This window comes from Hemiscyllium ocellatum, chromosome 11 (genome assembly GCF_020745735.1).
Source record: "Hemiscyllium ocellatum isolate sHemOce1 chromosome 11, sHemOce1.pat.X.cur, whole genome shotgun sequence".
Taxonomy (NCBI): domain Eukaryota; kingdom Metazoa; phylum Chordata; class Chondrichthyes; order Orectolobiformes; family Hemiscylliidae; genus Hemiscyllium; species Hemiscyllium ocellatum.
Window position 1 is genome coordinate 74770620 of NC_083411.1, and position 13470 is coordinate 74784089.

Here is a 13470-nt window from a genome sequence, read left to right on the forward strand (position 1 = left end):
TCGTGATGATCAGCAAGTATTAAATGAACAAAGACTTACCTCCTTACCTAATAATGTTATAGTTTCTTTTAACTGTAATATGATAAATTACAGCAAAAAATACAGAACTGGAGGTGATTCAGCTATTTCCAGAGAAAGGAAATATGGGCAAAATTCTCCCTGAATACCTTAGCAACTGGACAACTGAGAAAGTAAGAAAAGGTAAATATTCCTGTTTGCTCTTTGTAGAATCTAATTTTGCAGGATTTAGTTGGCAGAGGGCATTAAACTCTGAAACTTTATTTCTCGGTGTATTAAAGTAAAACATACTTGCAATTTCTGTGAAGTTTTGGCTAATATTAAAGAGATATCAGTAAACAAATCTCTACATATATATAAAAAATCAAATTTTAAATCTTGTGAAAGTTTAAGAATCAATATGACAAGGGGAAATGACTTTTATTTACCATTGATGGGAAAATCCTATCTCTCTCCCCTTTGTGTTTTCTTCTTCCCATCAAAGATTTTGTTTTGCTGATTACTTCAGATTAAATTGTTTCATTCAGCATAGATGTATCGTGTTCTGTTTTGTGTCACACCATAAAATGAAATGTTTTGGATCATTACTCTTTTGGATTTGTATTATTACAAGCTTTCTGGTAGGGGTTAAGCAAAAAAACTATTCTTTAAAATTAGCTTTAAGTAAATTGCAGGAACAGGATTACGTCATTTCATTTATCTAGTCAGTGTCACTATTCTGTTAGATATGACCAATTTCTTATTAGTATGTCAGCTTGTAGCTCAGTTCATAGCACTCTTCTCTCTGAGTCAGAATGTTATGGATTCTGGAGATGAACATACAGATTTAGACTGATAGTGTGATGCTGGAAAAGCATAGCAGGTCAGATGGCATCGACAAACAGAAGAATTGATGTTTTTTAGAACTCCTAATGAAGGGCTTATGCCGAAACATCAACTCTCTTGCTCCTCAGATGCTGCCTGATCTGCTGTGTTTTTCCAGTGCCACACTTTCTGACTCTGGTCTCCAGCATCTGCAGACCTCACTCTCTCCCAGATGTAGACTAATACTCCAGTACAGTAGCAAGAGGGTGTTATGTTTCGGCTAACAGATCAAATTGAGGCCCTGGCTGCTCTCGGGTGTCCTGCGACAAACCCCTCAACAAACTTTCCTGAAACAGAGGTTTTTATCCTATTCTTTGAGTACTGGTGAAGTTGCATATGGAGGGTATTGTAATCACATTGGTGTCTTGTGTCCTGTAGATAGTGGACAGGCTTTGATGGGTCAGAAGGTGACTTATTTGCTATAGAATTTCTAGCCTTTGACCAGCTCTTGTACTGCAGTATTTTTGTGGCTACAGTTATAATTCCCGAGGATGCTGATAGTGGGAGATTTACTGATGGTAATGTTACTGAATATCAAGAGGTGGTGGTTAGATTTTTTTTGTTGAAAATGGTCATCACTTGTGTAGTACGAATATTATTTGAAACAAAAATTGCATGGTACGAACTTAATGGTCTCTTATTCAGTGAACCACTATGTACAAAACCTTTTCTTGATTAATATAGATCAGAAATACTGCAACTGTTATGTAACAAGATTCTTTTTCTTCAGAGGGTGTTAATGTCATGCCCAATACAGTTGTGAAATCTGCAAAATATCAAGATAACAAAGTTATTCTGAAACTTAAGGATGGGCAAATAGTGAGTATTCTTAACATAAATTTGCAAGTCCATAGATGTGCAGTATTTAAAAAGTACTTCAGTCTTGTTAATCAAAGGTCCAGTTAAACCACCTTCAGTTGCTTTGCTGTCCTGTTTGCAGATGAAGACTGATCATGTTGTTGCAGCGGTGGGTCTTGAGCCTAGTGTGGAATTAGCAAAGTCAGCAAGGATGGAGGTGGACTCAGACTTAGGTGGATTTAGAGTAAATGCAGAATTGCAAGCACGCTCAAATATTTGGGTGGTGAGTATATTGACCATAGTCTTTTGGAAACTGATTTTTAAAAGCCATAGAGTCATAGAGATGTACAGCATGGAAACAGACCCTTCGGTCCAACCCATCCATGCTGACCAGATATCCTAACCCAGTCTGGTCCCACCTGCCAGCACCCAGCCCATATCCCTCCAAACCCTTCCCATTCACATACCCCACAAATGCCTTTTAAATGCTGTAATTGTACCAGCCTCCACCATGCCCTCTGGCAGCTCATTTCATACACGTACCACCCTCTGTGTGAAAAAGTTGCCCCTTAGGTCTCTTTTATATCTTGCCCCTCTCCCCCTAAACTTATGCCTTCTAGTTCTGGATTCCCCCAGCCCTGGGAAAAGACTTTGTCTATTTATCCTATCTGTGCCCCTCATGATTTTGTAAACCTCTATAAGTTCACCCCTCCACCTCAGACACTCCAGGGAAAACAGCCCCAGCCTGTTCAGCCTCTCCCTATAACTCAAATCCTCCAACCCTGGCAACATCCTTTTCAATCTTTTCTGAACCTTTTCAAGTTTCACAACATCTTTCCGATAGGAAGGAGACCCGAATTGCACATGGTATTCCAACAGTGGCCTAACCAATGTCCTATGCAGCTGGAACATGACCTCCCAACTCCTGTACTCAATACACTGACCAATAAAACAAAGTATACGAAACGCATTCTTCACCAACTATAACTATACCTATGACTCTACTTTTAAGGAGCTACGAACTGCACTCCAAGGTCTCTTTGTTCAGCAACACTCCCTAGGACCTTACCATTAAGTGTATAAGTTCTTCTAATATTTGCTTTCCCAAAATGCAGCACCTTGCATTTATCTGAATTAAACTCCATCTGCCACTTCTCAGCACATTGGCCCATCAGCCCACCATAACAGGAATATACTTTCTCTGAATTCTCATTATCTCATTCTTGAAGGCTTCCTATTTTCCAGCCGTCCCTTTACCTGTTAATATCTGCCCCAATCAGCTTTTGCAAGTTCTTGCCTAATACTGTCAAAATTAGCCTTTCTCCAATTTAGAACTTCAACTTTTAAATTTGGTCTATCCTTTTTCATCACTATTTTAAATCTAATAGAATTATGGTCGCTGGCCCCAAAGTGCTTCCCCACTGACACCTCAGTCACCTGCCCTGCCTTATTTCACAAGAGTAGGTCAAGTTTTGCACTTTCTCTAGTAGGTACACCCACATACTAAATCAGAAAATGTTATTGTACACACTTAACAAATTCCTCTCCATCTAAACCCTTAACACTATGGCAGTCCCAGTCGATGTTTGGAAAGTTAAAATCCCCTACCATAACCACCCTATTATTCTTACAGATAGCTGAGATCTCCTTACAAGTTTGTTTCTCAATTTCCCTCTGACTATTAGGGGGTCTATAATACAATCCCAATAAGGTGAACATCCCTTTCTTATTTCTCAGTTCCAGCCTGGATGTATTTCCAGGAATATCCTCCCTCAGCACAGCTGTAATGCTATCCCTTACCTAAAACGCCATTCCCCATCCTGTCTTGCCTCTCTTTCTATCCTTCCTGTAGCATTTGTATGCTGGAACATTAAGCTGCCAGTCCAGTCCATCCCTGAGCCATGTTTCTCTAATTGCTATGATATCCCAGTCCCATGTTCCTAACTATGCCCTGAGTTCATCTGCCTTCCCTGTTAGGCCCCTTGCATTGAAATAAATGCAGTTTAATTTGTTAGTCCTACCTTGACCCTGCCTGTCCTGATTGTTTGACTCTCTTCTCTTCTCAACAGTAGTAGTCTCAGATTGATCTCTTTCCTCACTATCTCCCAGGGTAAATTCTCCCGATCAGCTCTTAGCAAATCTCCCTGCCAGTATATTAGTCCCCTTCCGATTTAGGTGCAATCCATCCTTCTTGTACAGGTCACTTCTCCCCCAAAAGAGATTCCAATGATCCAAAAATATGAATCCTTCTCCCATACACCAGCTCTCAGTCATGCATTCATCTGCTCTATCCTCCTTTTCCTGCCCTCACCAGCTCGTAGCAGTGGGTGTATTCCAGATGTTACTACTCTCGCGGACCTCTTTTTTTTTCAGTTCCTGCCTAACTCTCTGTAATCACCCTTCAGAATCTCAACCTTTTCCCTTACTATGTCGTTGGTTTCAATGTGGACAGTGACCTCTTACTGGTCCCTTTCCCCCTTGAGAATATTCTGCACCTTCTCTGAGACATCCTTGATCCAGGCACCAGGGAAGCAAAGCACCATTCTGATTTTTTACTGTTGGCCACAGAAACGTCTGTCTGTACCTCGGACTAGAGAGTCCCCTAACTCAATTGATCTCTTGGAAGCTGACGTACCCCTCGTTGCCATAAAACCAGTCTTAATTGCAGAAACTTGGCTGTTTGTGCTACGTTCCCCTGAGAATCCATCACCCCCTACATTTTCCAAAACAGCATACCTGTTTAAAATGAGGATAGCCACAGAACACACCTGCACTAGGTGCCTACCTCTCTTAGCTTTCCAGGAGTTAACCCATCTATATGACTGTATCTGAGACTTTCTCCCCTTCCTAAAAATGCCATCCATCACATACTGTTGCTATTGCAAATTCCTCATTGCTTCTAACTTTCTTTCCAACCGATCCATTCGATCTGATAAGATTCACAACCAACAGCATTTATTGCAGATATAATCCGCAGTAACCCTTAAATTCTCTTTAAACTCCCACATCTGACAAGAAGCACATATCACTGTATTAAAGGCCATTTTTTTGCTCCTTCACAATCCAGAAAATAACACCATCCTATTCCTCTTCAATACACTGCCCCAGATTAGATTAATAGTTATGGCTTCTGTTCTAAGTTTAATCAAGAAACCTATCTCAAAAAACATATAATCAAAAAAAATCCACTCTACTAACTTCTGTAGACTTTCCGTAGGCCACTTAAAACCATTAACTTATCTGATTCTGTGCTGTGAACTTCACCCAAACAGTTCCTCCAAGATCAGTTGTGAATTTCGCTATTTGTTAATTTTCCCAGACACTCTGATGTCCAGCGATACATGAATTCAAACAGCAACGGGAGTACTGTGCAGGTTCAGTCTGTTGTCAGTTTTTTTCTGTCTCTGTCTCTGTCTCTGTCTCTCTCTCTCTCTCTCTCTCTCTCTCCTGCACTGACCTCACCATGTGCTTCCTTTGTCTGTTCTTCTCCCTTTTAAAACTGCTGTTGTTTTGACTTTTATTTCCAAAGTTCCAAAACAATGCAACAGCACATAAAACAATAATTGCTGCTCCTGGAATTTGAGGAAATCACCTCCAGCACCTAAAACACCTCAAAAAAGGAGCAGCTGTTATACAGCCAGAAATTTTTCCTGTCCTCCATCTTGAATTACCCAGAATCCTTCATATTTTGAAAATACATCATTAGTGACTTGTATTGTTTCAGGGTGGACGTGTCAAAATGTGAAAGTATGATCTATGTTTCATGTAATTTATTTATATATAATCTCTATTATTTCCCTTAGCAAGTTGTTTTAATTTCAGGTAAAGATAAATTTAGGTAAAGTTGTGAAATTGAGCAGTTATGCCAACGTTTTCCACTTAAGAAATATACAAATATTAAATTCAATCTTTCAGAGGCAAATTGTGCATGACCTTCTTAACAAAACGTGTAATGTTTATTTGAGTTTTCTTTTTGTTCTGCAGGCTGGAGATGCTGCTTGTTTCTATGATGTTAAATTAGGAAGGAGGCGTGTGGAACACCATGACCATGCTGTTGTGAGTGGCAGGTTGGCTGGCGAGAACATGACTGGAGCTGCAAAGCCTTACTGGCATCAGTCAATGTTTTGGTATGAATTAGCTTTGTATCTAGCTTCAGTACGTTTTTTTTTAATGGCAACAAAGGTTCGTACTAACCAATTTTGTAACAATATGTAACATGTTTTTCCAGATCTAACTAATTCTTTCTTTTATAGGAGTGACTTAGGGCCCGATGTAGGATATGAAGCTATTGGTATTGTAGACAGTAGTTTACCTACTGTGGGAGTATTTGCTAAGGGAACTGCTAAGGACACCCCCAGAGCTGTGACACAAGAATCTGGTAATTACAGAACGTTTTCTTCTTAGAAACAAATATATGGCACAATTGATCTGTAATCAGCTTGTTTGTATTGTTTGTGTTTTTATATGTCCAATGTTTTATAATTCTGTTATTGGATTAAATATTTTTCTTTTCCTTAAACAAACTAATGCTGTATTAAAATGACATTAGAATTGGTGGTTCATTTTTATTTAATATCTTTCAAAAGTCTGCAACTTTTTGAAATAAGTTGCCTTTGAAGTGTTTGACCTGAATTTAAATATACAGTGTGACAGAAAACAGACAGTAGCGGAATGGATGTCCTGCTGAATTGACTTCAGCAGAATGGAAAATCAGGTTAGGCATATAACATCCATTTTCAATCTCTGGAAAGAAAATAACTAGACCTGAGACGACCTGTTGCTAAATTTAAACACCAGAACAAACCTATCCTTGTTATTATCTAGTAGGATCTACAGAAAGCCAAATGGTTTGAGGAAACAGATGATGGTAATGTATTAATTATAAGGGATAATGGGTGAGCAGTTGACTGTCTGTATGAGAAACAATTATTCATCGTGGTTGGAATTCGTGGTGTCTGAACTAGAAATAGAACTGACTAAAACGTATATGACTGGACTCTGTCTAACCAGTGTTTTAGTTGTAATGTTTAACAATCCTCGCTCCCTGCTGTTTGCTGGTATTAGCTGATGATAAGGTTTTAGTAAAAATGCTATTAGTGGTAATATTACTCCAAGACAAAAAGATTGCAAATCTCCAGGATTCTGGTTGTCAATAACTAATCAGTGGCTGTTGCTTTATAGGGTATATGTTTCTGTAGATGGCATATGAAATTGCAATGGAACGTACCCTATGTGATTGGAATATTAGCGACTCATTAAGCAGTTTCTTTCCTCCAATCAGATCGTTGTAACCATGATTGTTTTATGTTTTGTTCTTGAATGCAGGGACAGGAATCCGTTCAGAAAGTGAAACCGAAGAAGTAGCCACTTCTGTAAATGTATCTGCTGGTGCTGCTTCTTCAGCTCATCCACCTCAGGAAGGGGAAGACTACGGAAAAGGTGTCATCTTCTATTTGAGAGAGAAAGTGATTGTGGGAATTCTGTTGTGGAATATCTTTAATAGGATGCCGATTGCCAGAAAGGTTAGTTGCGCGTTATTACATTGCATGTTTTGTATAGAAATAAACTATTTGGTCTAATTAGATTGCACTGGTATTTTTGGCCCACATGAGTCTCCTTCCCATCCTACTCCTAATTCTCACTCTATCAATGTATCTTTCTATATCATGGACTTAACTCATACCCCTTTTAAATACGTTTGTACAATTGTCTCAACCATTCCAGGTAGGAGCAAGTTCCACATTCTAAGTCACATTTTTTGGGGGGAGCCAAGGTGGGGTGGTTGAAGAGTTTCTTCTGAATTCCGTGCTAGATTTGTGAATTTTTATTTTGTAGTCTCTAGTTTTAGATTCTCCACAAGTGCAAAATTCTTATCTATCACAACCATCTTTATAATTTTAAAGATCTCTATTATATTATCCTTCTCTCCTACACAGAAGAGACAGACTGACTGACTGACTGTTTAGTTGCAATTTTTTTTAACTGCACTAATTTAGCTGCCTAGTAAAATACAGGCACTAAGCAACTTATTTGGCTCTGGAGCCATTGTAATTGTGTTTTAATGATCTACAGTAATCCTACCAGTGCATTTACTCAATTATTTATATTCTTTAAATTAATATAAGCAAATTTAAATTCATAACAAGGCCACTTTTATTGCTTGGGATTGGAATGCAAACTTAAATAAAAACTTTTACTGGTGAAAATGAAGGATTCAAATTCTTCCACTCCAACTTGTGTCCTCCCTAAGGCACAAAGTACAGAGCCAATTGGGGTATTGATTGTGAACATGGTACAATGCCGTCCACTTTTGCGAGCTTCAAAGTCAACCATATCATCGTACTTATAATAAGCAAAAGAACTGCAGATGCTGGCAATCTGAAACAAAAACAGAAATGTCTGGAGAAACTCGACAGATCTGCCAGCATTTGTAGAGAGAAAGCAGAGTTAACTTTTCTGGCACCGTTCTGAAGAAGAGTTATTGACCCAAAACATTAACTCTATTTTTCCCTCCACAGATGTTCAGACCTGCTGAGTTTCTCCAGCAATTTCTGCTTTTGTTTCATCATCTCGAGACTTTGTCCAGGCCCATTGGACTCATTTTTTTCTCAATCTCCCAACTTTTACCTGTCTGCCTGCCTGACAATGCCCAGGCATCTCTAGCAGTGGTTTCTTACTCATATTTTTTCTTTACAACCTTTTGCATTCTCTTAAGGGTCTGTTCTTAAACCTCATCCACGTCACTTCCTTATCTATTTTCTGGAACAGGAACTTAAATGTATTCTAAGTTTCCACATAAGAAAGAAAGATTGTGCTTCTCCAAATTCCTTCACTTGTTGGTTTAGAATTTCTGCTTTGAACACAATTGTGCACAAAATTGATTAATTTAGCTAAAGTTCATCTGCATAATGACCAGTATAAAATCTGCAAAGAACTAGTGCAACTTGTTAACATGATGCTATTGCTCCTTTTTCTATATTTAAAAAACACCTCCGTGTATTTAAAAATGGTAACGATGCAGAATAATATGTTTGCCAGACCTAAGTATTTGTTTTCATTAGTGTATCCAGCCTAAGACTTATGAACAACCTTGTCAAAAATCATTGAAAATGTCTTTTATACATTATGCTGAACCATTTCATAGTTTCAGTTTGTGATGCAGTGTGATCCCAAGAGCATTGGTTTAATTTGTGCACCAGCTGAGATTATCACAAAAGATTCTCCTCAACTTCTTCCCTCGCCTAAGACGTGGTGCCCCTCAGACAACTGGTGATGGTTTAACCTACCTGTAATGACAGAGCAGCCCCATGGTCTGGTAATTAGAGTATTTCCATTGGTTCTAACGCACTTGAAAAAATGAACGAGACCAGTTGATGGATTTTTATAAAACTAAATTGGGATGGCAAAATAAATCCTAACCAATGTAATTGATGGTAGAAAATATGAAAAGAAGTGATTTCTTTTCATATGGCGGTTTTCAGATGGTTTCATCTGCAATGCTCAAATATGCAGAAACTTTCTATGCAGTTTTGTGTTGGTCTCAACCTTCTCCAGCTAATGCTATCCCTTTGCCTGTCAGTAATTCCATTTCTGTCCCTATTCACTGCTTCATGTTGACCCAGACTATTCAGAACCACAGAAGCCGATTTCATCTGAAGGTGAACTTCCAAATCTATATTTTAACAGCAATGTGTTCATTTTTAAAGCTACTTTCAATATAAATGGACCACCCCATCAAGATAGAAATAAATAAGATGAGAAGAACGCGAAGTGACCCTCATTTAAGCATACAAGATTCTTGTGGGTTGAGAAGGTAGATGCAGGGTGTTTGTTTCCCCTTTTGGGAAAGTGTTAGGACTAGAAGGTCAAAATAAAAGGTTGCCCATTTAAGACAGGTGAGGAGGAATTTCTTCTCTGGGTAGGGAATCTGTGGAATTCTTTACCAAGAGGACTGTAAATGCTTGATCATTACGTCTAATGAAGGGTGAGAGGGGCAGATTTCTTATCAATAAAGGAATCGAGGCAGAAAAATAGAGTTCAGAATTAGCAGATCAGCTATGACTTCATTAGATAGCAGAGCAGACTCTAAGGGCTGAATGGTCTACTACTTCAACCAATGGTCTTGTAGCTCTTATCTAAAAGTGGAGAACCTACTAAGAGGGTTGTTAAAGATCTTGATTTTATGATGGGTTCAAGGGACAGAGATAGAGGTGAAGAGCTTGAGCAAAGGAATTCCAGAGCATGGGTTTTGGATAGATCCCAATGGCAGAGAGAGAAAGGAATTGTTGTAAAAGAGACCAAAGTTGGGAGAGTTTGTTGGACTTGAGACCTCTTGAAGAAAGGGAAGGGAGAGTGGTTTAAACACAAGGATAAAAACCATAAAGTTGAGATATTATGTTGCTGAGTACCATTTTAGTCAACAAGAGTAAGGATGCTTGGAAAATCAGTCTTATTGTGGGATAGATTACAGACAGCAGAGTTTGAGGTGGTAATGAGATGAAAGGATAGGAATCCAGCAAGAAAAGCTTGCAGGCATTCATTCTGGAAATGACTCTCGCATCTCAGGATTTCTTGACCATTCTTCCAGTTTTATTAAAACCCAAAAAAAAGTGTGTTCTCACAGTATACGTTTTTGATCTCCCCTCGTAATTTCTGCTGCTTGGTCTAAGTCGCTACTTTGTTTAGTCACTGTGAACAACCCAGAGACGTTTGCTACATCACAAAGAGAATGCTATTTGATTTTGTTAAAGTCTCTGTTCACTTCATTCTTCAAAACTTTTAAGTGTCCCATAGTCATCTAGGGCTAAAGAGCTGAAAAACTAGCAGCTTCTAAAAGTTTGTCTATTGTACAAAATATGGAGCCGGTTAAATGTTAGAATGGAACTGCTGAGCTATGTCATTTCAAAATGCGTTGCTTTTCATTCTTGTTTATGTTAATTAGACAATATAATTTGTTGAAGGCATTCATGGTTAAATGACCATACCTATATTAGTAATTTGCTCCAGCTCCACCCCAAATCCCACTGGGGAAAAAGACTTGCATTTGTAAAGTGCTTTTCATGACCACTAGACATCTCATTAGTGCTTTACAGCCAATAAAGAACTTAGAAATGTGTCGCTGTTGTAGGAATCACAACGGTCAGTTCACACACAGCAATTTTCCGACAAACAATGTCATAATGATGATTTTTTTTTAATTGATAGATTAACATTTACTAGAACACCAGTGTTAACTCGCTACTCTTCTAAACAGTGCCATGGAATCTTACATCCATCCCAGTAGACAATTGGTGCCTTTATATGATGTCTCCTCCGAAAAATGGTACCTCTGATAATACTGTGTTGGTTCTCTGGAGGGTCAGGATAGATTTTTATGCTTAAACACTGAAGTGAGACTTGAATCTGAACCTTATGACTCAGGCAACAGGGCTCCTATCTGAACCACGGCTGACATATCTGCCCCTGCCAATATATTTCTGTTGAAATGTTTTTAAATGCTCAGCTCCTTAAATAAACACCAAAAACATTAAAGTCTTTGCATGCAGCACTGTTTATTTGAACAGCTACTTCAATGTATGAAGCTATTTGTTGAGAAATGTTGTCTCATTTCTGTGAAGCTCGCTATGGGATGTTCATTGTTATTGTTACTGCAGTACTGCAAAACATCTCTAACTAAGAATGCACAATTTGCTTAAGGCTTTTGGACAGTAGCTGACTGATGCAAAATTGAAATCAAATAGAAAAACTTCACAATCTTAATTTGACAGCAGAGTAAAACACATATCAAATTAATCAAATCTCTACCACATCTTTTCCTCTATGGTGAATTTCCTAGTCTAATCCCACCAGGAGCATAAAGTTATATAAAGCCTTTCATGATTTTGATGTCCTGCCATGCTGCCGCTCATGTAATTTGGCTCCACACAGGGGCAGCTAATTCATGAACTTGTTCACAGTAAGTGAATAAACTGTATTTATAGAGCCATATTCAGCCATTCAGGGACTAATAATTAATAATGTGGCTGCTACCTGTAGGATGGATAGCAGGAGGAGTATTTAAACAGTAGATCAGTAGGAAAAAGTCAGAGGAAATCTGACTTTTATTAAGCACATTAATTAATTTAATTTCAGTATTACATACTAATAAACCATTTCTGACACCTGTAACTTAATATTCTAATCGGATTTGTTCATGTTACTGTGTGTTAAAAGCTTAGAATTGCTTCATAATAAAAGCAGAACTGAGCAACAATGAGAAAAATTACATGGAACTTTTTAAAGTTCCAGTCAAAAAAAGTGTTTTCTGTTCATGGATCATAGAATTATCTTGATCAATTAATTAATTGCCATAGTAGCAAGATCCTGCTTCATATTCACATTTCTCCACACACATTCTCCTCTGTCACTCACTGTGTCTTTCAGGAGACAATTTAGAATCACATTGGTAGAAACTTTAGGGACAATTCTCCTATACAAGTTTCATACCATATCGGAGATGGTCTTGGGTCCAAGACTACTCAGTCCAGGCCACCAGTGGTTTGCCACATTGGAAGCTGATGATCAGAGTGTACACGCTTGGTGGAGGAAGTGTATGGTGCAGTGGGGAAACCCAAAGGAAGGCATTTTAACACAATGCTGCAAAGGTCTCATGAATCCCTCTTATAAATTTGCTTTTTTTTCCATAGGTCATTAAGGATGGTGAAGAACATGATGACCTCAATGAAATTGCGAAGTTATTCAACATTCATGAAGATTAGAATACCCAAAGTTTAACTGTGTATATAAGAGTCTAGATTTTTTTTAAATTGTAAACATTCTTTCATGCAGGAAATCAAGAGCTTGAATTTTCAGAGGAAGAAAGTAATATTTTGTGAACTTTCCCATCATCTACAATTTGACCAAGTAAACATATTTGTACCATGTGCACACAGTGATCAAGATTTTCTGAACTAAATATTAAATGTAAAAAAATTACATTTTGAAAGCATATTTCCATTTAAATTTTTCATGGTTTTTTTTGTTCAGTTATGTTCTTAGCTTATGTACCGATGTAACAATGAGGATGTGACAAGACAGCTCAGATTTAAAGATTTAAGTTCCACATCAGTTTCAGATTGATAATTCAAAACAGACAGGAATAATTGGACATGGAGTCTATCTTGTTGATGAGTCAATTAATACATAAAATTGTGGGGAGTTTCATAGGAGCAGCATCCAAGCTCTGAGTGCAGATCACTTAGTTTCCCCTAAGCGTTATGAAAAGCTCCTAAAAGTATTCAGAAGGCAACCTGAAAAAAAAAAGAACATTACCATGGGTAAAAGATTTCTGTCAATATAACTGTCAGTTTCTTCATGGAAAAGGCTAATTTTTGCAGAAACAAAATCCTTTAAGTTGCTCTGTGTCTCGTCACTTCAGGCCTCTTTCCCTTAACTGCTTCACTGATTTATGAACAGTGACCATATTATTTTCGTTTCTAACAGCTCAAACCAGTTCTCCAAAACTTCATTATCTTACAACATTATTGAAGGACTTTAGGGCATCAAAATTTGAAAAGAGAAGTATATTTACAAGCAGCATTCAAATTTTGGTAGCGTTGCTTGTTGTAAATTTTAGAGTCATATTAGGTTGGTTGAGTGCCCGAAAGACACTGTAGACCATAGTGTTTCGCTAACTTACCATTCTTGGAGTACTCTCATCAGTTGGCCACCATCATGGTTTTACAGCCAAGCCCACACTGACAATGGCTGTAAAGGGACTTTCTGAGCATACTGTATGTAGTAACCAGAAGC

The 13470-nt window shown here is 38.1% G+C and overlaps 1 protein-coding gene across 1 annotated transcript in view; it reads left to right on the forward strand.

The window, feature by feature from the left end:
- The window catches only part of aifm1 (apoptosis inducing factor mitochondrion associated 1), a 50511-nt gene extending 37857 nt beyond the window's left edge, over nt 1-12654 (forward strand). The window contains exons 11-17 of the mRNA XM_060832211.1: nt 94-201; nt 1613-1701; nt 1823-1963; nt 5665-5807; nt 5934-6058; nt 7006-7202; nt 12366-12654. Of these exons, the coding sequence (XP_060688194.1) occupies nt 94-201; nt 1613-1701; nt 1823-1963; nt 5665-5807; nt 5934-6058; nt 7006-7202; nt 12366-12437 (875 nt within the window). The 3' untranslated portion in view covers nt 12438-12654. The remainder of the gene's footprint in view (nt 1-93; nt 202-1612; nt 1702-1822; nt 1964-5664; nt 5808-5933; nt 6059-7005; nt 7203-12365) is intronic.
- Nucleotides 12655-13470: the final 816 nt, after the last annotated feature.